General features: G+C 45.8%; 1 protein-coding gene and 1 long non-coding RNA gene across 10 annotated transcripts in view; one reads left to right on the top strand and one right to left on the bottom strand.

Annotated features, from left to right (window-relative positions):
- The window catches only part of LOC116941982 (transducin-like enhancer protein 4), a 29,874-nt gene extending 26,391 nt beyond the window's left edge, over positions 1-3,483 (top strand). For all 7 annotated transcript variants that reach the window (XM_032953439.2, XM_032953437.2, XM_032953436.2 and 4 more), the window contains 7 exons: positions 109-185; positions 670-919; positions 1,347-1,594; positions 1,712-1,859; positions 2,217-2,367; positions 2,648-2,724; positions 2,841-3,483. In XM_032953439.2, coding sequence (XP_032809330.1) covers positions 109-185; positions 670-919; positions 1,347-1,594; positions 1,712-1,859; positions 2,217-2,367; positions 2,648-2,724; positions 2,841-2,948 — 1,059 coding nt within the window. In that variant the 3' untranslated portion in view covers positions 2,949-3,483. The remainder of the gene's footprint in view (positions 1-108; positions 186-669; positions 920-1,346; positions 1,595-1,711; positions 1,860-2,216; positions 2,368-2,647; positions 2,725-2,840) is intronic.
- LOC116941985 (uncharacterized) overlaps positions 3,121-27,630 on the bottom strand; it is a 130,081-nt gene continuing 105,571 nt past the window's right edge. For 2 of the 3 annotated variants that reach the window (XR_012941651.1, XR_004402747.2), the window contains exons 2-4: positions 8,060-8,163; positions 7,067-7,364; positions 3,121-6,267 (exon numbers count right to left, since the gene is read on the bottom strand). This is a non-coding gene — a long non-coding RNA (uncharacterized LOC116941985). Of the gene's footprint in view, positions 6,268-7,066; positions 7,365-8,059; positions 8,534-27,630 lie in introns of those variants that run through there. The other variant, XR_004402746.2, reaches the window with a different exon arrangement.

The following is a 27,630-nucleotide window of genomic DNA, read 5'->3' as shown; positions in this document are numbered from 1 at the left end:
CAGGGCTCGTGAAACGGTGTGGGAGCGTCTCCCTGTTCACAGGCATGGTGTGCTCTACTGCTCTGTAATTATGACACGTTTGTTGTGCGTACGTTGGATGTATTGCAGGTTGGGTTTGACCCTCACCCCCACATGCGAGCACCTGGCATTCCTCCCAGTCTAGCTGCAGTACCCAGTGGAAAACCGTAAGTGATTTCGCGACTAAAAAAACATCTTGCGTACATCATTGTAACAGCAAACAGATTTACAGAAAAAAACATGCAATTGCTTCATTGTGAAATACATATGAACATTCAGTACTTTTGGTTCATTATCTACATTCTGAAATGTACAGCTATACTTGACCGGCCAAGCATCATAGCACCATCCACCCCAGCTAGTTTTTCACAGCAGTACATGCCTCTGGAGCAGAAAGGCCCTTGTCGATCTAAATCTGGTGTAGCCAGGTATGATGATGGTGGCCAGCTAGACAGTTCCGATTACCACGCAGTCTCGCTCTGGACGCCATAGGCCAGGGGCATTCTCTCAGTATCTGTTTGACATGACCGGAGCGTAGTAAGCTTCTCTTGGCGATCCCAACGTTGATTGTTTCCAAGGCTGGTATGCGCTGTTATTGCGTTGTTAAATTCTGACATCACTTGAGCTTAATAATGTTTTTCTTTTCTCCAGGGCGTACTCGTTCCACGTGAGCGCGGACGGGCAGATGCAGCCCGTGCCGTTCCCTCCGGACGCCCTGATGGGCCCAGGGATCCCGCGTCACGCGCGGCAGATCAGCACGCTGCCGCACGGCGAGGTGGTGTGCGCCGTCACCATCAGCAACCCCACGCGCCACGTCTACACGGGGGGCAAGGGCTGCGTCAAGATCTGGGACATCGGGCAGCCGGGAACCAAGACGCCCGTTTCCCAGCTCGACTGCCTAGTAAGGGACTCCCGTTCATTGACCACCCAATGTGATTAAGCAACTAAACACTTGCAAAATGCAAGAAGTGTAGTGGGCGTACTGAGTTAGGTAAAGGTGCAGTCCCATATATAATTGCTTGCTCGTGCTACTTCTTGCCAGAAGCTCTAAGATAGTCCCTCCAGAGGACCCTCTACATTTCCACGTGATAAGCCACTTTGTTGAGCTATCATTTACGGCAAAGAGCTACATAGCTCAGTGGGCCTTACCTGCTGAAATAAAAATGTAGTTTGATCAGACGTCTAGGCAAAGGGAGAGGAGGAGTTACCCACACTTTACCCCACCACATGTGACTTGCCAATCAACTCATCTTCAGAGTACTTACATTCGACTTGTGGTAAACGTGTATTTGAATGTTTTTTTGTTTGTTTCCACCTTAAAACAAAAGAATCGTGAAAATTACATCCGGTCGTGCAAGCTGCTGCCGGACGGGCGCACGCTGATCGTGGGCGGCGAGGCGAGCACCATCTCCATCTGGGACCTGGCGGCTCCGACCCCGCGCATCAAGGCGGAGCTCACGTCGTCGGCGCCCGCGTGCTACGCGCTCGCCATCAGTCCCGACTCCAAGGTGTGCTTCTCCTGCTGCAGCGACGGCAACATCGCCGTGTGGGACCTGCACAACCAGACGCTCGTCAGGTCCGTCGCCAGCCGCTTCCAGCAGGCACCAGCAGACACGAATTGCCGCGCCACGCCGCGCGCCAGAGCCGGCGGCTTCATAAAGCGTGCGTGCCCTGGGTTCGACTCGTCCCACAGGCAGTTCCAGGGACACACGGACGGCGCGAGCTGCATCGACATTTCCCACGATGGCACGAAGCTGTGGACGGGAGGCCTGGACAACACCGTGAGGTCGTGGGACCTGCGGGAGGGCAGGCAGCTGCAGCAGCACGACTTCACCTCGCAGGTGTGCTGCCTGCACCCTCTTCTTCTTGCCCTGTCTTGCCTCAGAGTTTTATAGATATTTAGTTTATCTAAGCCCCCCCTCACCCCCATCAGCTCCCCACCTTATTCCCTGACGAAGCCCAATCTGTTGTCTAATTTGCACAACAGTTGGATTCTGTGTCATTTGGAAAGCAAAATGGTTGGCCACAAATCAATTGACCGTGCCTATGCTACCTTCCACTCACCTTTTGACAAACATCACTTCTGGTTGAAAAACCACACCCAGCGCCGACAGCTCTAACGCCGGCCACGAAGCCGGGCCAAGAACGCAGGCCGATGACGCGCGGTGTGAATGAATGTCTCTCCTCGCCCTCGGTAGATCTTCTCGCTGGGCTACTGCCCGACGGGGGAGTGGCTGGCCGTGGGCATGGAGAGCAGCAACGTGGAGGTGCTGCACCACAGCAAGCCCGACAAGTACCAACTGCACCTGCACGAGAGCTGCGTCCTCTCCATCAAGTTCGCTTATTGTGGTGAGCAGTGAGGGCACGGCATGGTGCTGGCGAGGTGGGAGGAGGGAGGTTGTTTTAATTACGAGCAAAACCTTTGGGTGAAGAGAGATTTATGCATAATGCTGTAAATTACATTAATTCATCGAAAATCTCTCTCCAGGGATTTAGTCTGTGATTTTCATTATTGTAAAAAAAAACTCGTAGAATGTACTTCAATATAGTAGAAAGCAAATTCCCATTACTTAAATACCATTTAACCTCACATTCAAGCTGAATTTAATATCCCCGCTTTGCATTTCAGGAAAGTGGTTTGTGAGCACGGGAAAAGATAACCTGCTCAATGCCTGGAGAACACCTTACGGGGCCAGCATATTCCAGGTAACTAATTTTACGTCTAATGCGTAAATAATATCCAGTATGGTTTTTAAAGCGCTTGGGTTTTTTTAATTTTTATATTGTTCAGCAAAACTACGATTGTTTTCTCTTTCTTCCAGTCCAAGGAATCTTCATCAGTCCTGAGCTGCGACATCTCTGTGGATGACAAGTACATAGTTACTGGGTCCGGAGACAAGAAAGCCACTCTGTATGAAGTAATTTACTAAATGTGATTTAAGCAACTCGAAGTTTTAAGAAACATGTATAGGTATGTGATCTTTTTTTTCCTAGCTGAACAAAATATATATATAAAAAAAAATACTGCTTTGTGAACATTAATTGATAGCAGTTATTCAACCAGCGCAGTGGCATTTAGTTTTAAGATTTTTAAAATCAAACCTTCTTTGTAAATAATGGTCTGAATTATGTTGCGTATACGCAGGCCTAAAAATGTTTAACTATATTTGTGAGCGTCTCCCATTTGGGTGTGTACAGTTTGAAATATCTAATTGTGGGTTAAACTTTGATATTCTGCTGTTTAGGTCTTGCCTAAATCATTATTATTGTTGCACTAAACTTGAACGTGTCCCCCCTGTGCGCTTGTTTAGTCATTTTGGTATCTCAAAAGCTGATGTCTGGATTGTACATTTCCATACTGTTGGCAGCAAACTGCATTGTTGTTGAAGTTTCTTTTGTTACCATATTTTAAAAGACTGCCTTTTACTGTAAAAAATGTATATATTAAATATTTCATTACAACAACATTGAATCCAGTTTTCATATTTGAATGGTCTTCAAATGGGGTTACTTAAGATTTATGCCTATGCCTGACATGCAGAAAGTATGAGAATTCCAATTGCACCCAGATACTTAATATTATTTATTTCACACGTCCGTCGCAGCACTGCAAACGGCAAGCACAAAATTCAGCTATAAAAGATTAATTTGCTGGTTTTATTGCCAGGGGCATGCCCCCCAGTACCTTTGCTGTAGTTTCAAGAATGTTATCCCTTGAAGCCAGGTCACTTTCACTGACAAATTACATGTTTACGATACTTTCCTCAGGAGGTATAATAGTGATTTCTGTAATTCTTGTTTTAACTAATAAATAAGCATGCATATCGGTTCAATCTTGCATGTGCACTATTCACGCAGTATGCAGCTACTTTGATGTCTGGATTTAAACTTTGATACACTCTCTCCATTTGTCTTACATTTATTTGAAAAGCTACATTTTTATTTTATTCAAAGTTCTCAACAGCTTTGAACTCCCAGATGTCACCACATGGCAAATAAATTCCATGTCCAAAACATAGTGTGAAATATATTGTACATGTAGTAGCAGCAAGTGTGCCACAAATACAGTATAGGATTTATAGAGACCAAGTATGTCTGCTGAAAACATCCTTTCTGTGGTTTGTCCCATGGAACAATGAACCCCTTACGTGCATTATTATGCTTTGAAAGTTTTACTATTTTGGACTAAGGAGTGTAACAACTTACAAATGACTGTACTCTACAGGCTATAAGATTCACCTTTTCATCCTATGTTTTAAAGCAAAAACCTGGCGGTGTGTCTTTATCTGGAGAATGCGGTAACTACACAAAAGCAAATCATGTAAAACGTATGTGGCAGTTTCATTTAAAAAAAAGTCCCAAGAGCACATCATTACTTTGTATGCACAGCCCATTTGTCAATCCACTGCTGGATGAGAGCCTGCCCCAGGCCATTACCATTTGCAGGGAATATTTGTTCATACTTCATGCTGCTGAGTGTCGGCGAAGACATGAAGCGTAGATATAGGAGCATCGTACAACATTGGCCATTTCTTCTTGACTTAAAGTTTTTGTGACTGCAGGAATGAATATTCTTTGGGTTTTTCGGTAAAGTCACGTCAATAGGTAACATTTTTTAAAATTAATTTTAACCTTTTTACATGACTTTACTGAAAGACCCAAAGAATATTGGCTAGTTTTGCACTGCACTCGACTTCTGACAAACATCACAACAGCCTGCACCATCTGCTTTTTCTATGGTGGTCACCTAACACCAGGCACTATCCAGGATCAAATTCAGCTCAGAGTCCTAAGGTCTGATGACGTCGGACACATTTTGGGCGATTTGGTCCGAGGGTGAGTTACTTAGCAAACGTGTGTTAAAATGAGAAAATGCATGCACAATTCTGATTGCTATTGGAGGGAATGTTTGTGGTGTGTTGTTTGTGTATGCATTGTGTTTGAGCTCGTACACAAAATGCTAATTGTAACCCTTGTGGTCAAACTTTAAATAATTTAACAAAGCGTCAAGTGCCTTTCATTATTTATTTCGTCGTTTCTGAAGAGTGCTGATCTCCCAGGATGTGTGGCTTTGAAGCACATGCCACATTGCACCTTGAATATCCTGCGCTCTGTTCAGGCGTGTGGGCAGACCATGTGACTGCAAGATGATGGAGTTTACGTCATGGGATTTTTGACGTATCCATTCTGGATTGAATGCAATTATAATATAAAACATCAATATCCTCGTGCCAAGTGTTTGTCCATAAGAGCCAAAAGACAACCAGCTCCCCCTGCCAGATCTATTCTGAGTTTGACAAACTAAAATACATGTGCTCCTGCACACAAGTGGAATTTGTCAAGGAAACAAATTAACCCTCGTATTTGCTGGGATGCGAATCATCACAGTAGGAAGCTTTAGTGTCACTTGCTGCTCAGTATGACGTTCGATATAGGGGGAGAAATGTAAAAAAAATTCGGGGAAGGTTGGCTATTCATTACAGTTTCGTTGGTTAAACAAAAACATCTTTGAACAGAGCTTACTCTTTGAATGGTCCTTAAATATTTCATTGCCTAAAACCACCTTTTTAAAGTAGGGCTTTGTGACTGCAGTCTGCCAAAAGGTAGGATTATAGAGATAGGTTCTTGTCTGCACTGCCTGGGCGTAATCCGAATTCCCCGAGGTGGTCAGATGATCAAAATCCTAACCGGTCCCATCATGCACTGGTGTGAAAGCGGCTTAGCGTAAGCCCTTGAGAAGCTTTAGCAACGGGTGATTAATGGAATCCTTTAATCTGCTTTAGCTAGCTGCCGTGGTGTTTCTGAGAAGCTGTTTGGACGAAGGAGCCATCGTGATCTGTTTTGTAATGAGGGTTTGAATGTCTTCTGCATGTGGAACAAAAATGAATTGGGGGGGGGGGACACCCTTTTTCAACATTCGCAGCACGAGAATTAAAAATTAAACCCCGTGTTAAACTTATAATGTAAGTATACTCATTTTGCTACAAAATAGACCGGTTATTTCTGAAATGGTGAGTACACTGGTTTTAGACTTCAGAAGTCGCCCGTTCAATTCGATATCCCGGTGCCACAGTTGTCCACCCATCGGAATAAACGAATACACACCGCAACAGTGTTATTGACAAGGTGTGTTTGGTGGGATGAATTGTGGGTGCTCCCACCTCTTCAAAGACGTCTGGCCAGCGTGAAAGAGTAGGCCATATATCGTCTTTAGCAGGGGTCCCCAACCCCCGAGTCGCGGTCCGTGGCCTGTGAGGAACCGGGCCGCACAGCAGGAGGTGAGAGCGGTGAGTCTGCGCGTGGCCCGCCCATTATTTTATTATTTACCACTTACGTCTGCGCCTCTTTACCGCACTGCGCACTTGTCTCAGTCACAGTGTTGGTAAGCCCACAAGCTAACCCCTAGTAGCCAAAATGAGTAAAAAACAAACGTCGCTGGAGAGCTTATTTGAACCCCCCCCCCCCGGTCCGTGAAAAAATTGTCTTTCACGAAACCGGGACGCCTGATGGGTCCCCCTATTGGAGGCCTTTCTGTCAGCAGTGGCTTGAGCGACTCATTGCAGTGCTGCCCCTTTACCTTTTATCAAGTGTCAGCTTCCAGAAATCACCATGTCAAAAACATAATTAGTAAATCAATAAAATGTAACTGCTGTAAATTATGTATAATAGTACTTACCACTGAAGCAATTTCTGTTTAAACTCATGCAGTGTTTTTTTTATCTACTTAGGTTAACTTGTAAACGATAACCTTTACAGATATTTTTTTTTCACAGCATACCATCAATATTCAGTGCTCGGTACGCTGGCTCAGCCTAGTGAGAACAGCCCTTGTGGTGTAGAGAGGAGTTGGTTCATTGCATTTGCCGTTCGTGTTACGCGTTGCCAGGAGCTGCGTGAGACCACAGCGTTGCTCCGACCTTACACCCAATGTAACTTTAGGCTGGGTTTTACGTGCGCTTCCAAGTACGAAACCAATTGAAGTTTGTTTTGGTAGCGGTGAAAGGGGTGGTGGAGGCGTTTAGACAAGCGAGGTGTAAAAGTGGCGAACCTGCTGCTTGGTGCGTTAGAAGAGAACCCTTCTTGCCCACTTGCGCACCTCTCAACGTGCCCAGCGATCCTCGCGGTCCGACACTCGTGCGGTCAAGGGAGGTGCTGGGAGAATGTCGCCGAGTAAAGCTTGACGGTGGCCCCACTGTTTAGCACCTGGGTGTTGCAGAAGGCCAGATGATGTGAATGACCGCGAGGACATATCCTACGCAGGTGCGTCTCTCCACTTCTTCACACCAAACAGTGTATTGCACTGCCACCCGGGTGTTTCCCGCGAATAAAAACGTCCGTCAATAACACTGCCCGAAAAAAAGAAAAAAATAGCGTGCATAATGAGTGACATTTCGAGCAACTGTCCTTCTTACATTGCACATTCACGGCGGAAAACTTTTCGCCAGCGTCACGTACATACGCGCAAGTACTGAGCGGATGCTGCTGCTGGGAACTTTATTTAATTGAGGAGGAAGCGAGCTCTGTTCAGCTCCTGAAGAAGCTCCCCGCGTGTGGAGTGAAACGACGGACATCGTGCCAAACAACACGCGCTGAAAATTGGGAATAGGTCACCAAAGCTAGCCACATTTGGTTGGGCCAGCTTTTCTTTGAACGAATGCAGCTTTGACCAAGATTGGCCAAAATAAATGTACGTTTACATTCGTAAAATGTAACATAAGTGGTCATGGCAAACCAAAAAACATTCCGGAGAAATATGAAAATACATGATCATGTATTTCTTTCAACACTGGGAGAAAATAAATTACGTGGCCTAAAATCTCTGCATTAAATAATGAAGATGAAAAATTTAAAAATACAATTACAATTATTGCAAAGGTGTGCACATTTTCTTACATTTTACCTACATTTACTGAAAATGGTATGCTTCAACAAATGTCCGCTAAAAGTAGTCAATACCCGCACAAAGTGGATAGTGGTTATGCAGAACAAAGATGAATATGTTAAATTTTGCGGCAAAAGTGCAAAACGAAATAACATTCACCTGGTAGCCTTTGAGAATTGTGCGTTAGAATGTTGCGCAGATTTTCTTCATTGTATGCTCTGCACTGCGGCTTGCCTACAGGATGTTATTGCAAATGGGCTCGACTGCAAGGAATACCAAAAAGAATTTAAATAAATAAACAGGCAGTAAAAAAAATCAGCGGTGTTTGTGTTTGTGGATGCATAGTACTCAAAACTCATGGTGGAATACATAAATAATAAATCATTAAATACATTATTTAGGTTGTCTATTCCACCCCACAGGCCTGCCGTCAATGTTCAGCTCTCGGGTTTACAAAATATCTCATTACATGCGACTGCACACGCCATCAAAAGAGTCGTGTAAAGTGCAGCGGCGTGCTATTCATAACGTTGGCTCACAACGAAGTTGGCATTGGGCGAGAGGGGCATTTTTGCCGGCTCAGGGAAGGTGCCTTGCCCACTGCTCCTGCAGAGTGCTCGAATCTCTGTTACGTTGAGCGACTCGAGTACCGCATTTGTTCGGTCCAACAAAGCATGGCTCTCTTCCAGTGCAAGATGGAGCACAGCCTTTGGCATCTGAGGAGCGTCCGCCTCGCGCCGCTCATTCTAGAGATTATGGCTGGAGATTCTTGTTTGTTTTCACCAAAACAATCCGCACCGCTCCGCTGAACCATGAGAAAGTCAACATCCCTTCACACGTCCCTCCCGCTGTTTGTGTAAGGAAGCGAGAGAAAAGTCAAACTGGATTTATGTGGTTTGTCATGGGTAGAGGGATATGTAAGGAGCTAAAGAGGGCGAGCTAATGGCTAATAGCGGCTCTGTATATTTTGCTATGGAAATGGGAGTCGGCAATTTAAACAAACCGCACTATAAAAAGGCGACCCCGCGGTATGAAACTATTGGCAAAATACACGCAGGGTATTTGTAAGTAAATACACAGCGACGACGTTACATCGGCCACTTGTACCTAATAGAATGCGAACAGCACACGTAATCGTCATTATTATGTTAGAACATCGCATCGTTGTGGTTATTATTATTAAACGGCGAGTGCCCTGTGATTTTGATGGCAATGCTGTGCACATGTTGTTGCCCGTGGAAAAGCCAAGTCATTGGTGTAACAGAATTCCGCACTCGCTGGCTGGCAAGTTTCAAACACACAAGCTTGCTTTTTCTCTCTCGCGCTCTTCACGTTAAGTGCCTGTATTGTGAGGCAGGGACACTGCACTTTACCTGTGTCACACGAAGACTGCGATCGCAGTTATTCAGAAGGGTTTCTGTAATGCTATCAGTAAATAAATAATAGATCAGTGAGCCTAGCTCCGGTCCCCTGGACATGAAAGCACTGCGTGTGTGGCACCGAGTGGGGGAAGGTCACCGTGTTTGAACGATTTTGGTTCAGTAAGCCGACAAGAGCTGTAAAAATGGCAAGTATCGATTTACCCATGAGGCTCTCATTTCTCCCCCCATAGCCTTTCTGTCTGTCTGGACTCCTGCCCCCAAAAAATCGGTCACTTTTTAAAAGCCTCTGATTTTTTTTTACTGTCTCCAGCTTGATTGAGATTAGAAAGGGGGTCTGTTTAAAACAAAAAAAGCCTTCGTCCCCGCATCGAATTGTCAGTTTGAGCATGTAACACAGCTTCCTCACCTCTCTCCACGTGTCGAAAGCACTGCGGTTATTCCTTGCAAAGGGTGTAATTGTTTTGAATTGCTATGAAATAAGCTGCCAAATTTTCCAGTTTGTAATGCACCAAAAATAACCTCAGCTTCACTCAAGATGTTTGTGACGATTATACGTTCTTTGTTTAGTTCCCTCGCATTTAGTTTACGCAGGTGAACTTTACGCACTGCAATGCAGATTGCGTGTGCATTCACACGCATATCTGAAACACTACCTGTCCGAATATAGAAAACCATATCAAGCATTCATCACAACTGCCATGGGTTGAAACTATTGGGCCATTGGCAAACTTTGTAGTAAACATTTAATTTCAGTTAGTAGTAACTAAACTAATCATGGTATAGAGTAGGCCACATTCCCTCCAAAGGGGCTCTCGAGAGCTCCCTCGAGTGGAGAACTTGTGCTCCTCTTTATATCTTATTGTAATTACATGCTCGCATTGCCATGTTTCTTTGCATACTTTTATTGTTATAGCCCTTTCTCCATTTCTTCTGGAATGTAAGCGTTAATGACGTTAAGTAAGACTCTCAAGTTCGTGTTATGAATCCCAAGTTTTCTTGGCAACAAAGCGAAGTTCAAACGGGCACAGTGAGCGCCTGTGTTTCTCGTGAATTTAACACATCTTCGTGTCCTGCCTTGTTACAGTGTATCCGTTTGACTCACTCGGGACATTAGAGACGTTCCCACGACATTAACGAACCTGAAACTCTCTGATGCTTCGTGTAATGCGCCGCTAATTGCACAATTTCCACGTAAAGAGGAACGCACGGATTAGAGAACATACGCAGGTTAATTACATAATTCAACCGTTCATAAAAGTATAATTTGGTCTGGGCTGGACAAATCGCTAGCAGGGATGATGATGGATGGTCAAGAATAATGACGGAATTGCAGCACAGGAATGGACGCTCACAAAAGGAGATGGAGTGATGAAATCTGCTCGTGTGCAGGTGATAGGGATATCATTACATCCCAGGATCTTGAGAGGTGGCGAAGGCTATGGTAGGCCTTCATCCAGCAGTGGACTGACCATGGCAATGATAAACTACAAAGTAACATTGCTCAACATGATGTCCTGAAAGCTCATTATAATCCTATTATTTTAAAACATAAATATAAGCGAGCACGCCTTAAAGCAGGTGAGTGTTTTTACACGGATTTATGAAGCTATGTACAGGGTGCCCAAAAGTCAGGAGAAACAGGATGAGTTCATTTATTTTAACGTTGGAATTAAAACATTGTTATTGTTTATTCTATAAGTTAATATTTTACCTATAATTAATATCTATTCTTCATTTTCAGATGACATTTAAAAATTGATTTTTTTACGAAAGATGAACTAGTTTAATGAACGTTTATGTATTTATTCTTTTTTTAAGTTCTAAATTATATATCTAAATAAATAATAATTCACGCATTGATGCCAATGGAAATCAGTGTGACAATTTGTTAAAATAAAATAAATGACCCTGTGTGATTTGTTAAAATATAATAACACTGTGTCCTAAATTTTGGGCCACCCTGTGTGTATACTGTATAAATATATTAGTGTGGTGTTGTAAGGTCTGCATCTAACGTGGTTGACATGGGGCTACGAGTAAATTCTAATTTGATTTTAACAGGGGGAGTGCTGCATAATGCACTGCACTCTGAACCTGGTGACCTAAGTCCTGACCTAAATCCTGTTGCTGGTCATGGTTAATATCAGTGATGAGTGATACCTGCACAAAACTGGCCCTCCCCCAACATTACCGACCTTGCACTGACCAACGTGGTGAAGTATGGTCATCCCCCCCCCCCCCCCACCTCCCCCCACTGCATCACTCACATGATACGCATCATCGGGTTCAGATTGCAGTGTCATCATCCAGCAGTGGATTGACAAATGTACCGCCAAATATTTATTTAGTACGATTGTGTATTTTAACATGCTGTGTGCATGCATGCTACACACGAGTGCACGTTAATACCGATAATTATGGTAATCGCAGGTAATCTGTGTATTTAATAACAAGCAGTGCATTCCTCATTTGCCGTAATTTACCTAATTCATTTTTTTTCAATTGATATACTTAACCCTAGATGGTAGGATGAAAAAAATATAATCTGGTTTATTGTCGCAATTAAAATGAATTTCGTGAAACGAGCACATAGAGCAAAAAGAGTGCCCTCTTGTTTCCATGAAACATGTGGAGGGCGGCTCGTGTTTATTCGACTCATTACTTCTTGACCAATCTCTGTTGTGGCTCGTCTCGGCTGTAATTACCCCTTCGATGTGAAGGTCATCTCAAGAAGCTTTTCTACCATTTTTAAGCATCCATTACCGATGTCAATCAGTTTTTTATGCAGTTTATCCAGCGGTCCCTGGTGGGCGACCTTAATTAGTTTGCAAGCCCCTGGCTAAGGCAAGAGCTTGCTCAGATTCAGATACAAAGACTCCCCAGAGCTCATGCCCAGGATTAATGGAGCCTGGTCAATTTCCACTCTAGCAAACAAGGCTTTCCACTGCCCCATTGCAAATTTAAATGAAGCCTTGTTGGACCTGGGCCAGCCCCCTGTGCTGCCTTATGCTTCCCCCGTTAGGAAGACCGTGAAACCCACTTAGTGGCTAATGGAGGAGCAGTGGCTTATGTCAATCATATTGACTTGGCTACTACTTCATTATTTATTTAACGCGAACCGCACAGTGTTAATGCACTCGATTCAGTTATTTGTCTTTACAGCAAGAAACCATATAGTGAGTAATACCCCAGACGGTTTACCATTTCACTCTGTGGTCAACATTTGATCTAACCAGGAACTCCACACTTTCTTGGCTCCAGCTTGCTGTGGTGGGTAGACCAATTATAAGATGCTTTACAGCATCGTACATAAATAGCACGAGAAAAACCTCATCCTATATTTAGAAAAGACCATTTTAAAATTCCATGGCTTTACAGAAGTGAATTTGGAAGGGGGGAAAAAAATCATCCACTATCATGGTAACGTCACATCACTACTGGCACCGTCACGTTCAATTAAAATATTTTTGATTGCTCTAATGTGGCCAAATTTCAGATCTTTAACGTAAAAACCAGACCCTTCCTGTGCAGCCTCTCTCCGTCGTAGCTGAGAAATCACAGAGCCGAGGCCACGTGGCCTCAATAACTTTCTCGCCCTCCCAGCTGGCGGACCGAGCAGTGACAGTCCTTGGGACCGTTGCTGCAAGGAACAATCCTGCACCCATCGACCATGGCCCTTCGCCGCTAAAGCGCGCTCCGCCGGGAGTCCTCGCAATCAGATCAAGACGGGCACCACAGCGATCGCCCCTTGGGCTTCATTCCACGTTGTTTTCGTCTTCGTCTTCAAAACTGCGCCACGGGTGTTTTGACCCGGTGGCGATCGAGGAAGCTGGCAGCTGGTCTCTGGAAAATACTGCCCCTCCCCCCCATCCTTCCGCCGCCTCCCCCCTCTCCCCGTGTACGTGCATGTCGTTTTGATGTTTACGAATGAGCGGCTCTCGGCGGTAAGTGTAGACGATTTTTTTTCGGGAGCCACCAGCTGAAATCCTGTAGCTAGGTCATGGTTACATTTTCCCGCGCATAATAAACTCTGCTCTACCAACATGCGTCACATTTTTTTCCTCTTTGAAGGGAAAAAAAAAGTTACCGTAAGAATATTTTAACGTTAAACACATTTAAACTGCGAAACCGCCGTTCCGATACATGCCAAAGGAAGCATAAGTCAACAAAAATCTCCACACATGCTGCAGGCAGCCAGAGCAATCAAGAGCTGTGGGACTGGCACGACACGTGAGTGACGATCTATCAATCGTCGTTGACACGGCTGGGCAGTCTGGAGGCAAATCGTTGTGCTATTGTTGTGAAGCGTTGGCAATCACCTGCTAACCCCCCTCTCGTTTGCACGGTGCCGTAGCAATGAATGGCGGCGCCTGAGGGTCTTTCAATGGAATTCCCAGAACGGTCCGAAGCCTCATGTGTCCGTCACTGGTGCGTCGTGTGCGTCGTGTGCGTGGTCCACGGCAAAGCTCTTCGGGATTTGACGCAAGTCGCACACGTGGAGGGGGGGGGCGGGGTGCGTGGCCACGAACACCTTGGCCATGGGGCCCAGTGGCGGCGTGCGAGTGGCTGCACAACGGGTCCTGCAATTTTCGTGTCAGGGCTCTACGACACATTCGGCCACTGTTGAGTCGTGACATAGCCCAACACGGTGGCGTGTCGTGTGGTTTTTCGACGAGGCTCGATTATTGCGCCTCGCTGCTCTACGGGAGGTCTGGCAAACAAAAAAACAAGTCACCAAGCTACAGCATGTGCAACATTCTCTGGCACGTGTGGTGACGGGCACCGCACGATCCGACCATGTTTCGTCGAGTGGTCGAGTGCTCGACGAGCTGCATCGGCTTTCGGTTTCCGAACAAATGCACTCATTGCACCACACAGAGTGTTTGCCACAAATGAACCACAATACCTTGCTGATCTCGTCAAGGCGCATAAACCATCACGCGAACTCTCACGTTATCCTTTTGCAGCGGCGGCTTTTGGCTTAGCCATCGAACAAAGACGGTCACTGCATCACGCGCTTTCAGATGCGCTTCTCCGGCCGTCTGGAACGCTCTTCCTTCCGATATTAGGAAACCACTGGGGCTATGCACATTTAAATCCAGATTGAAAGCTCCATTTCTTTAGAAATGCATTGTGTTTAGTTTATTGTCCTTCCCCACACCTCCGATTAGCAAGGTTGGCTACGTACGATGCGAAAGACGTTCAACATACATACGTAGCCTCGTGATGAGTATATAATAGGCTGACACCAACCAGAAGTTTCATGAAATGGCTCAACTGATTTGGAAATAGGGCCATTGCCCCAAAACGCCAACCGTTTATATATGTCTCTGTTATTCGGCAGTGTTGGTGATGAATCGTGGTGGGGGTTTTAAAGTATGTATTTGTGCTTGTGCACGACGGCCAACACAGTTCCTTAATGTTTATTTATGGAGTGCTGTATAACAATATTATTGCCTCAGATATGATAACGTTACCGTGTCAAACTCATATCCATTTACGTAAAATCAATGGAATTGGCTAATGATGCCTCCATCGTTAATGCATGACATCAATGCGATTGGCTACTGGTGCCTATTTAGGTATTGTATGAGGTCAATATAATTGGCTACTGATGCCTCTATAGGCAATTTAAGAGGTCAATGCGATTGGCTACTGATGTCTCTAACGCAGTGCCTGTGTGCAGAGTAGGAACCCAAGAACAACTGCCCTGCACTACTGTTTGTGTCTAACAGCAGCAGTTGGAACACATCGGGTTGAGACGACTGAAGTCTGAGGCAGGACATTTCCATTTCTGCTGCACTTAAAATGCTTGGTGAATAAAGAAGCCAGGCAATAATAAGTAAAATAATTTACAGTCCTTTGTCAATCCGCTACTGGATGAGGGCCCTTTGCCGTCTCGCACGGTCCCGCCATGCAGTAATTCACCTAGCGCCTGCACCTGAGCTGACTTCATTGCTCAATCTCCACAGGAGACGTTTCATTGTGTGCGTTCCCCCTCGCTTGGCTGTCACTCTGTTGTTAGTTTCGACCGCCGGCAATCATCCCCCTTCCAGAGTCATGTTCTGCCCAGGCCCACTTACGTTTATCAACAGTCAACATCGTCATTCTCACCTGTGTTTGTTCTACGGTCCACGTGCTCCCGTTTCACATTTTTGAACCGGTCATGGTGAAGATGTCATTAGGGACTGTGCACAAATATAGACGAATGTAAATCAATACTAACATTGTCTATGCCAATGTACGAGGTGCTAGGTTTATAAAAGTCACGGAAATGTTTTTTGCTCAAATGAGCGGTGAGTTAGCTCCTGGTTACAGCCCTGAACCGGAGGTGAAAATTCCATATTCTTCTGGTTGGGATGAGTCTATCCACATGACAACCACTCTTGACTTCCCAAAAAAGTGGTACTTATATTATTTGACTCCAGTTGGATGATGGGCTGAGTAAACCAACTAACCTGGATTTCATAATAAAGATTTTTGGGTTAGTAAATCTACAACATTTACAATTGAGTACTCAATTGAGTGCTCAAACTTAAATGTATTCCATTGCAACAGTGTTAGGTTACTCGCCATCACACCAATGTGCTGATGTAATAGCTAATTGGCACGTTTTGCTCACATGACAAACCTTACTAAATGGCTGTCTGGTGGTGGCCAGTTAACGACACATTTATATTTATGCAATCTATTCCAAAAACCTTAATTATGAATAATATTTGTCGCGAAAGCCTACATGTTAAACTGACCTCGATTTGAAATCAAAACATTCCGATTGTGAGACATGTGCCCAACCGCTGAAACTAAACAAAAAATCTAAATTTTATTTGCCAGGTAAGGCCCACTGAGCTAAATAGCTCTTTATCAGAAGCGACCTGGCTACAAATTATCACTCGACGATGTGGCCAGAAATTTATAGCAGCCAAATACTCTAAACGTACGTTTCTAATCTTCTAGGGGAAAACCGGAGGACCCAGAGAAAAATCTACGTGAACCCGGGGGAGAATATGTAAACTCCAAATATACAGATGTTAGGGTCGGGATCGAACCCACAACCTCCTGTATTACCAGGCAAGGTAGTTAACAGCTTGCCACCGTGGCACCTGGAAGGATTGCTTTGTTTATAACGTGGGTGATCATTAAATCATGTTCTCTCGTTCCAATGAAACGCTAAAATCAAATACGTTCATGTTTTAAAACTTCACATTCACGATATAACATATCCGGTCTACATTTGTAGATTTGAAATTGCAGCGCTGTAAGACACGAGGCGATTGAAACCATTTGCGCAACATTCTAAAATGCCATCTATTTTTTAAGCTATCGTGTATTTAAAAAAAAAGAATTACGCTTGTGAATAAGTAACGAAGGTAAAATAGAATCTCGTTTAAATAAGTGAAAATGCGGCTTTATTAAATAGCGTGCAACTTGGACCAACTTGCGAATGAATATAATTCACCAAGCTTTCATAGAATGAAAAGTCTCCTCCTCTCAAGCATGTCATTTACATTCTCGCAAGAGACATATGTCTTTGAGCATGAGCCAGGCTCTCCCCCTCAATGCTTCCCTGAAACTTCTACAAGTTGGCCAAGGCCAGCCCGTGGCTTTGGTATAAAAATATATATGCAGCCGCTTCGTGCTAAAGGCTGCAGCAGAAATCCTGCACGCAGTCTTTCTTAAGAGAAGTGAAGAGAAGAAAAAAGGATCCTGCCAATGAGCTGAGGTAGCCCCTTCAGACGGATTGTATTTCCTGAAAAAAATTAGCTCCATGACATAGCGAGGATGCTGTCAAACGGTCTATTTGGCTTGAGCCAGAGCCAACAAAAGCATCCGGTGAAGGAAAGGAAGGGACATTAAGTGCATTGTCCGCCTCATAGTTTACTGGATGTAAAATGAAATGATTAACATTTAGATGACCCCTTGGATAACTACTGCCGTGCATCTCTGCCAAGATTACATTGTCACGGGTGCCGAGGCCGATCGTGTTGTGCTTTTGACTATCACGCTCACTTAGTGACCGTTTGTGGAACATAAACTCCGGCTGCCACGAAAATAAATAATTAATGCATGGCAAAAAGAGTCAATATTTTTTGCCAGGCGGGAGGAGCTATCATCCGCATATCGTCCCACACTTCACCCCCGCTACAACTTCAAGAAGACAGGTTTTTTTTTCTAATCTAACCTAACCGCCACTTTCATAAATCACTCCGATTGTTGCTTTTCTCCAAGCCAAAGCTGCATTAACTATTCGATGGCTGATAAAACAAATTTGAAAAATGCTGCACTGTCAATAAAGAAAGTGGCCAAAATTTGAATTTCAAAACCTCAAGCGGCATTCATTACCGAGCCTCAAAAATGCCTCTAATTTAGATTTCTTTTTTTTTACATAATCCGTACATCACTCACTGGCCAAGAAAAAAAAACATGACGATGCATTGATGCGACGTGAAGTCAACGTGAAACTGTTTCAGTAAATGAAAGATGTCACGAGAGGCAGAGATGAGGTCTGTGGCCCATGGGCCATGCTGCCACTGTCTGTCATGGACAGAGCCTCGGTACTCAGGGCTTGATGTCACGGTGTCAAGACAAATCTCGTTTGGAGATTAGAAAGGAAACACATCTCCCACGACAGCAGGGATCTGAGCCGCGTAAACACAGGCCCAGGTTTTCTGAATAAAACTGACATTTTAATAGCCGACTTCACTTGCTGGATTCCGAAGGTCTCTGGTGCAGTCGCTGGTGATTTAAGGTGAGACACAAAAGTGTCGCCGTGGGTATTTCAGGAGACTGGAATGAGAAAAAAATGTTTTATCTTTACGTTATTAAGGAAGGGGGGGGGGACATTTTTGAATCACTTTGAATTGTTTTTTTTATTTAATCAAAACACTTTGGTAAAGAGACATATATAACAGACCTAACTTTTAAATGATGCATTTTGTTATAAATAAATTCCGGAGGAGTTTGACCCCCCCCCCCACCCCATTTCCTTGAGGGAGGGAGATGCATCCTGTTAGTTATTTTCACGACTGTATGAAAACAATTTATTACACCATCGTTATCTGACTGACCAAGCAACACCGAACACCCACCCCGTGTCCTGTAATGGCAGTACATAAAAATATAACCTTTTCAGGACTTCTGATAGTAGATTAAAGATTGTAAAATATTACAGTAATAAAATATCTCCCCCAGCGCCATTCAACTACCTATCATGGTCCTCTCTGATTTAGAGTTGACATCAAACGGTAGTAGTCGTATTATAAAGGTTTCAGCTTTCATTGTTCACTTTCTTTGGCTATAATAAAGCAGGGATTCTTGGTTAATCACCATATAAAAGAGTTATCTCGAAGTCCAACAAAAGAATTCATAACTCTTCTGCTAGCTTTAATTAATTACATATTGAATCTAAAAAAAAGTAATTACATACCAAGCTGGTCTTATATTTTCGCTGATTAGCTTTTCATTTCAGCTAGATTAGCTTTAAAAATGAGTGCACATTATTAAGAGGCAATGGTCATAAAAAAGGCACATATATATACATACGTGCATGTATATCGTTTATAACATTGTCATTTAGGTTGAAAAACGAGTATATTGTACCGTATATCTTGAAACAGAACACAATTTAAATAATATAAAGGCACGTGAGCTTATGTTAGGAAATAAAATAATTGCCACAAATATTAAATAACACAATAAGTTCAGTCATTCTTAGCATAAAAGCTTGCGACATGTCTGCTTTATTATTTGTGGAATTTCTGAAACTAATTTCCTTGAAACAAAAATTGTAATCTTATCGCTAATGACTTACAATGAAGTGTAGCATCATCACAAATGATTGATTTAAAATTATAATTCTGTATGCTCAACTAAACCCAATGAATTAGCTCTCGACCACTTTTAAGCACGCAAGTGTTTTCAGTAGCATTAAACAGCACTAAGTTAATTGCAATCAATAGGCAATTTTATATCCACATTCATGCTGTTGACGTCTGCAATTTTTAACCGCGCCCTGCAGTGTCTCATTTTACACTTACGGCGGGAACATCGTTTTTCAAGCTTGGTTCGCATTCAACTTTTTTTTCCCCTTTTCTCGCCAGCTCCGATTGCGTTGCTGTAAATGGATTAAAGCCACATGAGCTGTCCACCTTCCGGATAACAAACGGTGGTGGCACCCCTTTAATGAGCACCAGTGGGAGCGTTTTCTGGGATATTGCAAGTCGCGTCATTCGTCTTGGAGAAATTTCCTTGCAAAAAAAAATATCGTCTCCAGTAAACACGTGAAGAACTGCTCTTCCGTAATATCTGCCGGTCCCATTTGCACAGTGCGGCGAAGTGAGGCCCCCCCCCCCCACCACCACCCCCGCCTTTTCCGCTGTCATTCCCACCCCGCGACCAGTCTTTTCAATAAGTGTCAGAACGACTGTTAGACTGAAAGCCAGGAATTAGAAAAAAATAAAAACCACGACAGCAAACATTTTATTCCATGTGAAACTTGGAGCATTTCTGAGGTGTATTACAATTAATTGCGTTGTGTAAAGCAACGGAGCCTCGTAATGTCAGCTGATGTCTCATCCTACGGATCCCACCACCCCCTCCCCCCTCCTCTAACATTTCACCCCCCACCCCCTCCTCCACAAAAAAGGAAACGGTAATCGGCTTAAGAGGGCATTGCGAAAGTAGACAGGGATCCAACCGTGAAGCCATGACAACGCGACTCCATCACAAAGTTCACACGGGGTCTGCCCCAGCTTCAAGGCCAACCGTTTTCCTCCCTCAAAATACAGAGATCTATGGCAGGGTGACACGTGGTGTCTCTAATCCATTCGTGAAAGGAAAATATAAAAAAACGCATTTGTCCAACAGCTTGCAGCTACCGCGTATCCCTTCACATGGCGATGGAGTGTTTTTTTTTTCTACAATAAGCTAAAAGTGACACGCCCTTCTACGGTGCACGCACATTACAGACGGCTGTCGAGATATTAAAATTAAGTGATGTGCTCATCATGCAATATTGCGCGTAATATATTTGCGTATTTCATTGGGAGTCGTGAACACTCCGATAAGTAGGTTATCAATTCAGGTCAGTGTTACGCACACGTTTCCCTTATTTCCACCTCTTACCCCCCCCTCCCCCTCTGCAGGCGCCGAGAAAAAAATGTATTCCAGTGGCAATAGGCGCACGTTATTAACGGCTGGAGTGAACACACACACACACACATTAGGACCATTGCAGCAAAATGAAGTGAGACCGTGTGCCCATTAGCGCGGCGGAATATGTTTGGATTGCCCGAGCTCACTCCATCGCGCCTATCTGCCGTGACCCCCGCTCGACAACACGCAAGCGCTGTAACATACGAGCACCTTCCGGGAAACAAAGTGAATACATGAGCCTTTCTGACAGCTACTACGCGGCCCGCTGAATTATTCATGACTTCATTTACGGGGCGCGGAGAGGAATTGCTTTTCATAAATTTTGCCCGGGGACGTGCATTATTCCGCTCGGTGGAAGCGGCGCTGAGGACAAAAGATAATTGTCTGCCTCGGCTTCACGCTGTTGATGCGCCATTATGAGCTGTCTGATTCTCGGAGCAGAAAATGTCAACTGAAGGTCGCGCCGAGAAGACGTATTAATATTTTTTTCCATTACGGAGGATCGTGTGTGGGGATTAACCTTGGGGTTATTCATACAGCTGCAATTGTCAAGCGAGGGTGATTTCAGTGGGACTTTAAGGAGCCGGCAATTTGGAGAAGCAAGGGGATTTTCCTTGCCCCTCCCCCCCTGCCCGCCCAAAAAAAACACTGCTAAATCTCCACATAAACTTTGGGTAGACAAGTTAAATATTGGTTCTATAAATTGCCATTATTAGCTCTGGAAAAAAAAACTATTTAAAATTTGCCCTGGGATAGAATTTTCCAAGGCTGTTAGTAGCATTACACAAGACCGTCTAACACAACTCCCATTATTCGACTTTTATATATTTTTTACAGGGTACAAATTTCATTCCGGCTTTATGGATCCTACACAAAACAAAAGCACTATAAATGTATTTCATCTCACGCTCTTAAAACTATGGCAGCGATCACGACGTGCTGGCGACTTCTTTCTCGCAGCACCCGCACTTCTTGCTTTTCTTTCCCCCCTCCCCCACCCTTCAAAATTTGATTAATCCCTGTTATGAAATATGTAAACATGTCCTGACAAACACACAGAGGCAGGATCTGGTTTGCATAATCCATGTTTATGTAAATTCCCCCCCCTTCCCCCCCCCCCCCAGGGGGCGATTGTGTCACATTGTGTCACGTTCGTGAAGCGCGTTGCAACGCGTCACATCGAGGCGGATTTACGCTGACGCGCTCGTCGCGCGTCACCCTTCCGGGAAAAGGCCAAACGTGGACGCTGGGGGAGTAGCGGTGGCCGCCCTGCCACACCACAGTGACCTCTCATCCACCCAGGCAGCCCACTAAGTGTACCAGATTAAATTATGTCTCGGAAACAGGACATTAATTATTTGCGTTGAAAACCGTCTGCTCTCCGAATTGAAGATTACATGTATTATTAACATTTCTCCAGGCATTATACGAATGAATAAATTATAAACGCACACCCACACGTACGAAACAGACAAAGATAGCCCCCGTATAGCCTTGGAGACTGGTTGGAGTAAGTGCTGTTAGCGAGCGACTGGTAAGGCCTCTTTTGGCACACGATGGGGTGGTCTGGCTGGACAACATGCATGGCCACTTTTGTCCCAAACGTCAGAAGTGAAATTATATATACTGCAAAAGATACTCATTAAGGATCAATTGACCTAGGAAAGGCACATAACGTGATCATGCATATGCCCACCACTGATGCTAGTCATAGCTAGGAATCGCACTTGGGCTGCTGAGGCGAAATGCAGTGCGCAAACCAGCACGCGACTAAAACAACGATACCCCACGTGTATCCTTTACAGACAGCTGCAGCAAGTTTTGTTATCACGCACCTATTAAGGCCAGCACAGTGCACTAGGAGATGGTGCGGTAGCTCCACGCTTGGCCGCCTTTGTCTCCCCACTGCTCCGCACACCCACACATTCACGAGCACAAACCCCTGACAAGCGCCGTTTTTGAGCTTTGGGTTTCCACTCTCGGCACTTGCACACACATCCCATTTCAGCAGAAGCTGCAGGATGCCATCAGCATATAGAATTGTTTGGGTGGCCTTCTGCAACCACTTGGGAGCATTTATTTTGTATTCATTCAAAACACAGGGAGGAAGGAAAAAAATTAGAATATACCCAACTCCTCCTGCACGGAGAGGTTGTGATTTGAAGCTCTTGGGTGGCAGGGTGTCCTGGGATGGTGTGTGGTTCATCTTCACTCGCCAAAAGTGCTTTGGCACGAGGCGGTACTGACCAGCATGCCCGCATCCTCCCTTCCCACACACAGCCTTGGAATATTTGAGGTGCAATCCTCCGCAGAGAAATTGATGGCAGCTGAGGTTTTTTTTTTTTGGGGGGGGGGGTGGGGGGGGTTGGCAATGGGAAATAATGTGGCAAGCGGTCAAAAATATTTGAGAACAAAGTGCCGCCGACCTATCGTTGAGCTGATATTGATGACTCGCCTTTATGTCTCAATAATAAAATATTATAGGATCATAAATGATAAATCGGGGTGACTGTAATGAAAAATTGCAGAGCGAGCGAGAGTCCATGCGCACTCTTAATATCCCCCACTCAGCGTCTGACCGCACCTCGGACGTGGACCCTTGATTCAGAGGGCGGGCGGTAGACGCTCGGTGCTACGCTGCCAGGGGAGCTGTTATTGGAAAAAAATAATCTGTGTGGACAGGTGTCTGATCCAGCCCACGTTCTGAGATGAGCAAAGATGTATAAGGCTGCGAATGCTTCAAAAGGTAAAAGGTACAGCCCTGCAATTGCTTACTCGTGCCATTTCTGGCAGAAGGTCCTCTGCTAAGACGAGCTCTTTCGAGCACCACTAGAGGGTAATTTGGCCTACTCTGCCACACTGGTCAGACGTCTTGGAGGAGGTGGCAGCACCCACCCTTTATCCCACCACACGTGATGCACCGATCGAATAACTGTGGTGAACTCATTTATGCTGCTGGGTGGACAAGAGGCGTGGGGGATTTAAGACACTTGTGCCATTGTTTAAACTGTCGCGCTTGGGAGATCAAACTGGTGACCTCTGGATTGTATGTCCAGCGCGATAACCTTTCCACTGTGACAGCGACTGTTTCACAGCACCACAGGTTCACTTCTGGCTTTATGAATCTATAGACAGCGGCAAATACCTTCATGACAAGGCAGTGAAAATTCATATCGTAGATGGTTTGGTTATGCTGCATTGGCAGTGGTGCACATTCACAAATTATAATAATAATAAAAACGTCACAAATGTATCAATAACATTATGGCTTTAAAAATGAAAAGAAAAATAGGCGACTTTCTAGGCCATGTCCCTTCTTTATAACACACTGCCTATTTGCCGTGAAGAAGGACATTGCCTAAAACGTCTAATTATAAATGTGCCTGTTAGGTCAGTGCTAATATATTGTGCCTATCGATGTTTTATCCCGAGCAGTTTTTACATCACTAGGAAAATGTGAATACAGCAGAGTGGCATGTGGAGTTTGTGATTTGTCGTGCATTCTTTGAACCTCTCTCATTTTTGAATGTGTATTTGTTTTCGGGATGGAGCGGTGATTCAGATAATAAATACCAACATAAAATACTGGGGGGAAAAATCCCCAAAGCCCCATCTTTATGTGAACGTCATTGAATGATTTAAAGTGATGTATTATACTATATTGTATAGTCAGCTGGCCGTGGTGTGCCAGCCTTCATAAGTGCTCGTTAACGACACTTACTCCTATAGTCTGTTAAGGCCACACGGGCGATCGTTGTCTATGTGTAGTGACATCTCAGATGCCACTGTGTAGTGCTGGCCCAAGAGAGGCACGGCGTGCAATGTACTCACATCGCAGACATCACGTATGTAGCGACATCGTGAATGTCGCTGAGTAATGCCGGCTCTAGCGAGGCACGGCGTGCGATGCATTGTCATCGCGGACACACCGTAGGTTGGTGTAGTACCAGCCCTAGAGGGGGCTCGGTGAGCGCTGGGATAGCGCTGAGTGGCACCACGCGTGGCGTGCAGTGCTGACTCCTACAGGAGGGAGTGTGAGAGTGTCAGCCATGGGATGAGGTTACCCTAGGCCATGGCACTCTGGTTGACCCTGGAAGGCACGTGACCAGTAAGAGCTTGGGGGTGGTCACGTGTCAGGGTGAGATCCTACGGGAAGGGTCGAGAAACGACAAGAGGTTTCTCGAAGGTGGTCGTCGTCAAGGGTGGGGCCAGCCACGACCCGGGAGCATATAAACCGGGTCCCAACAGGGACCGGGGTCCAGCGTTGCTGTTATCATCTGAAGATCTACGATCTACGTTCTATGTCCAAGAAGAAGGAGTCACTAACACGTGGACAAGGACCCAAGACAGGGCCCTGTCCGTTGTAGCTACTCCCAGTAACTAGCGTAGTTAGCCTGGTGGTCCACCACCATAGGTTATCTGATAAAGGGGCTGTAACCCTGTTGTGTTAATGTGTTGGTGTTAATAAATGTGTTGTCTCCAAAGAGTAGGTCTGCGACTCAGTTGAATCCACAACAACTGGTGTCGAAAGTGGCCAAACGCTATTTTGTTTTACTTAGCTAGCTGTTAAACTATGTCTTCGCACCGCAGACTAAGTACCAGGACGTCGGACAATGAAGACGAAGATCTCATCCTGCAAACAGCCCCGGAGGAGGGAGGTGAAACGTTGCCGGCGGAGCAGAGCACCGACCTGGCACGCGACTGCTCCACGCCGACGGGGAGGGTGCGCCAGGCTGCACACGGCCACCTCGCAGAGCTCCTCCACGCTGCGCCATCCATCCTCGCGGAGCTCCACATTGCGGAGCCAGCAGTGGAAGTGGGAGCAATGGAGCCACGCGGCGACGAAGTTCCCGCCGCTATTTCCCGCCAAGCGGAAATCTCCGTGGCTCAGCCCGCCCTTTGCAGCCGCCATCTTCTCTGAAAAGCGGAGCGCGGGACCCACCAAAATCGAAGTTGCGTCGAAATCGCCGGTGGACGTTCCATCTCTCCGGCGACAACTTCGCTTTGTGAAATAATTTACAGCCCCCGGAGGCGACTGGGTGGCCTTCAAGCGGCGGTTCCTGACGAACGCCGACTTGGCGGGGTGAACGGAGGTGCTGAGAGTGCTGCCTGCGGCCCTTGATGATGATGCTCTGGCAGCGTTCCTTATCATCCCGCCGTCGGAGAGGGCCATGAAGACTCAAGCCTTCGACCAAATGGCAACCATTTACGAGCCGCCGTCCAATGTACGCCACAAGTTTGCTACGCGAAAGATAGGGGAAACCGAGACGCCCCTTGTCTTCCGTAGTGCACTTTTGGCGCTAGTGAAGGTTGCCTTTCCAAGATTGGACTTGAGAGACTGCTGGCTTTGGCTAAGGACCTCAACATTGTTCTGCCAGCTGTAAACGATGATCTTTCATCCATCAGGGTTGCGAAATGCATTCAGGCTCATCAGCTCCTGCAACGGCAGAAGGGGTCGGTGGCGTGTTCCGCGTCCCGAGAGGGGCCAGATACACCAGAAGACGTGGAGCCCATTCCAGCCTGCACATCAACCCCGAGTGGAGGCGGGCAAGGGGATGGCATGGTGCGGCGGGCGGACGACCAGCGACGGCGGAAGACATTTCCTCATCCTGGGAGCAGCCCCGTCGTGTGCTACAGCTGCGGCCTGCCGGGACATGTCTCGTTGGGCTGCCGCGTACCACAACGATGCCTCCCCGGACCACCGCCATCCTCCGCCCAACCATCCTTTGCTCCACTGCACCCTAAGGTGAGTCGTGACACATTCCACACTCGGCCACTGAATGCACCTCACCCATCTCGTACGATCGGGTTTCGTACCGGTCGCGCATCGGGGTGGGAAGATTTTGATGTTGATCGGGCCAGCCGGACGCTCCGAATGGGTCAGTGGCCGGAGCTGGCCCATTGAGTGGTGGCTGCTACCGCAGGTTCATCCGCTGTTGTTGGACTGATAGAAGGGGTGAAGATTAGGATGCTCGTTGACACCGGTGCATCAGCGACCATCATTTTAGAATTGATTTATAATATCTTACCCCCTAAATGTCTCGTACCTTATGCCCTGTCGTAGCTCCGTGCTTCGCCGCAATTTGGCTGTTCATTGGGCATTATTGGGAAAATAACAGCGGAGGTGTGCATTGCGGATGTTAAATTGACAGGACAGGTCCTTGTTTCAACATTCCTTGCTTGCTCGGGACTGATTTTCTGGGAGAAATGCCCCTGAAAATTTTGATTGACCAGTGTGCCTGGAATTACCATCTGGCTGTTGAATGGCATTTTTGCCTTCTCCCACTCGCTTATACACGGCTAATGCTACCATGCAAGCACTTGCATGAAGGACGGTGAGGATTCCTCCCAATTGCGGAAGCCGCTAGACCAGGGGACGACGGCGGGAGGAATTCTCTTGGGTCCTGCTAATAAAGTCAGTCGTGGTTTGACATTGGTGAGGGCGCAGAGACGTTGGTCCAACGACCAGGAACCCTTCATTCAGGTCCTTAACGTAGGGTTAGACTTTTCGGTCATCCAGGAAGGGACCATGCTGGCTCATGCGTCACCAGCGCTTCCTGAGGGAAGCATTGTTGGCAATGTGGGTGCCGCGTCGAATGCACGGCCGCACCAGAAACCTGCTGAGGGGTGGATAAAGAAGATTTGTTCGGAAAACGTGAAATTGTCCGGGGTTCAGAGGGGGAAGCTGCGGGCACTTTTGCGCGAATGTTCGGATGTTTTTAGGAAAAGAAAATGTTATATTGATACGGGCGACGTCGCTCCCATCCGGCAGAATCCCCACCGGCTGAGCCCTGCGGAAAAATAACACGTTTTGCTGGCAGTTGGCGAAATGTTCGCCGCAGACATTATTTCACTGTCCACCAGCCCATGGGGAGTACCAATTGTACTCGTTAAAAAGCATGATGGTAGCTTGCACTTTTGTGTCGACTTCCGTGAGCTTAATAAGGTCTCTGTTGCTGATGCATACCCTTTATTTCGAATGGATGACTCACTGGATGCCCTAGCCGGAGTGCGGTTCTATTCCACTCTCGATCTCCTATCCAGGTTCTGGCAGTTGCTACTAGACGAAGCCTCTAAGCCCAAGACAGCCTTTCTACACCACAAGGCTTGTTTGAATTCAATCGGCTTCCGATGGGTCTTCATTCCGTGCCGGCCAAGATCCAGCGATTAATGGAACTGGTCCTGGCTGGTCTC

This window comes from Petromyzon marinus, chromosome 13 (assembly GCF_048934315.1).
Source record: "Petromyzon marinus isolate PM22_M1 ecotype Great Lakes invasive population chromosome 13, UKy_Petmar_22M1.pri1.0, whole genome shotgun sequence".
In the NCBI taxonomy this organism is placed as follows: domain Eukaryota; kingdom Metazoa; phylum Chordata; class Hyperoartia; order Petromyzontiformes; family Petromyzontidae; genus Petromyzon; species Petromyzon marinus.
This window is presented reverse-complemented; position numbering and strand designations above follow the sequence as displayed.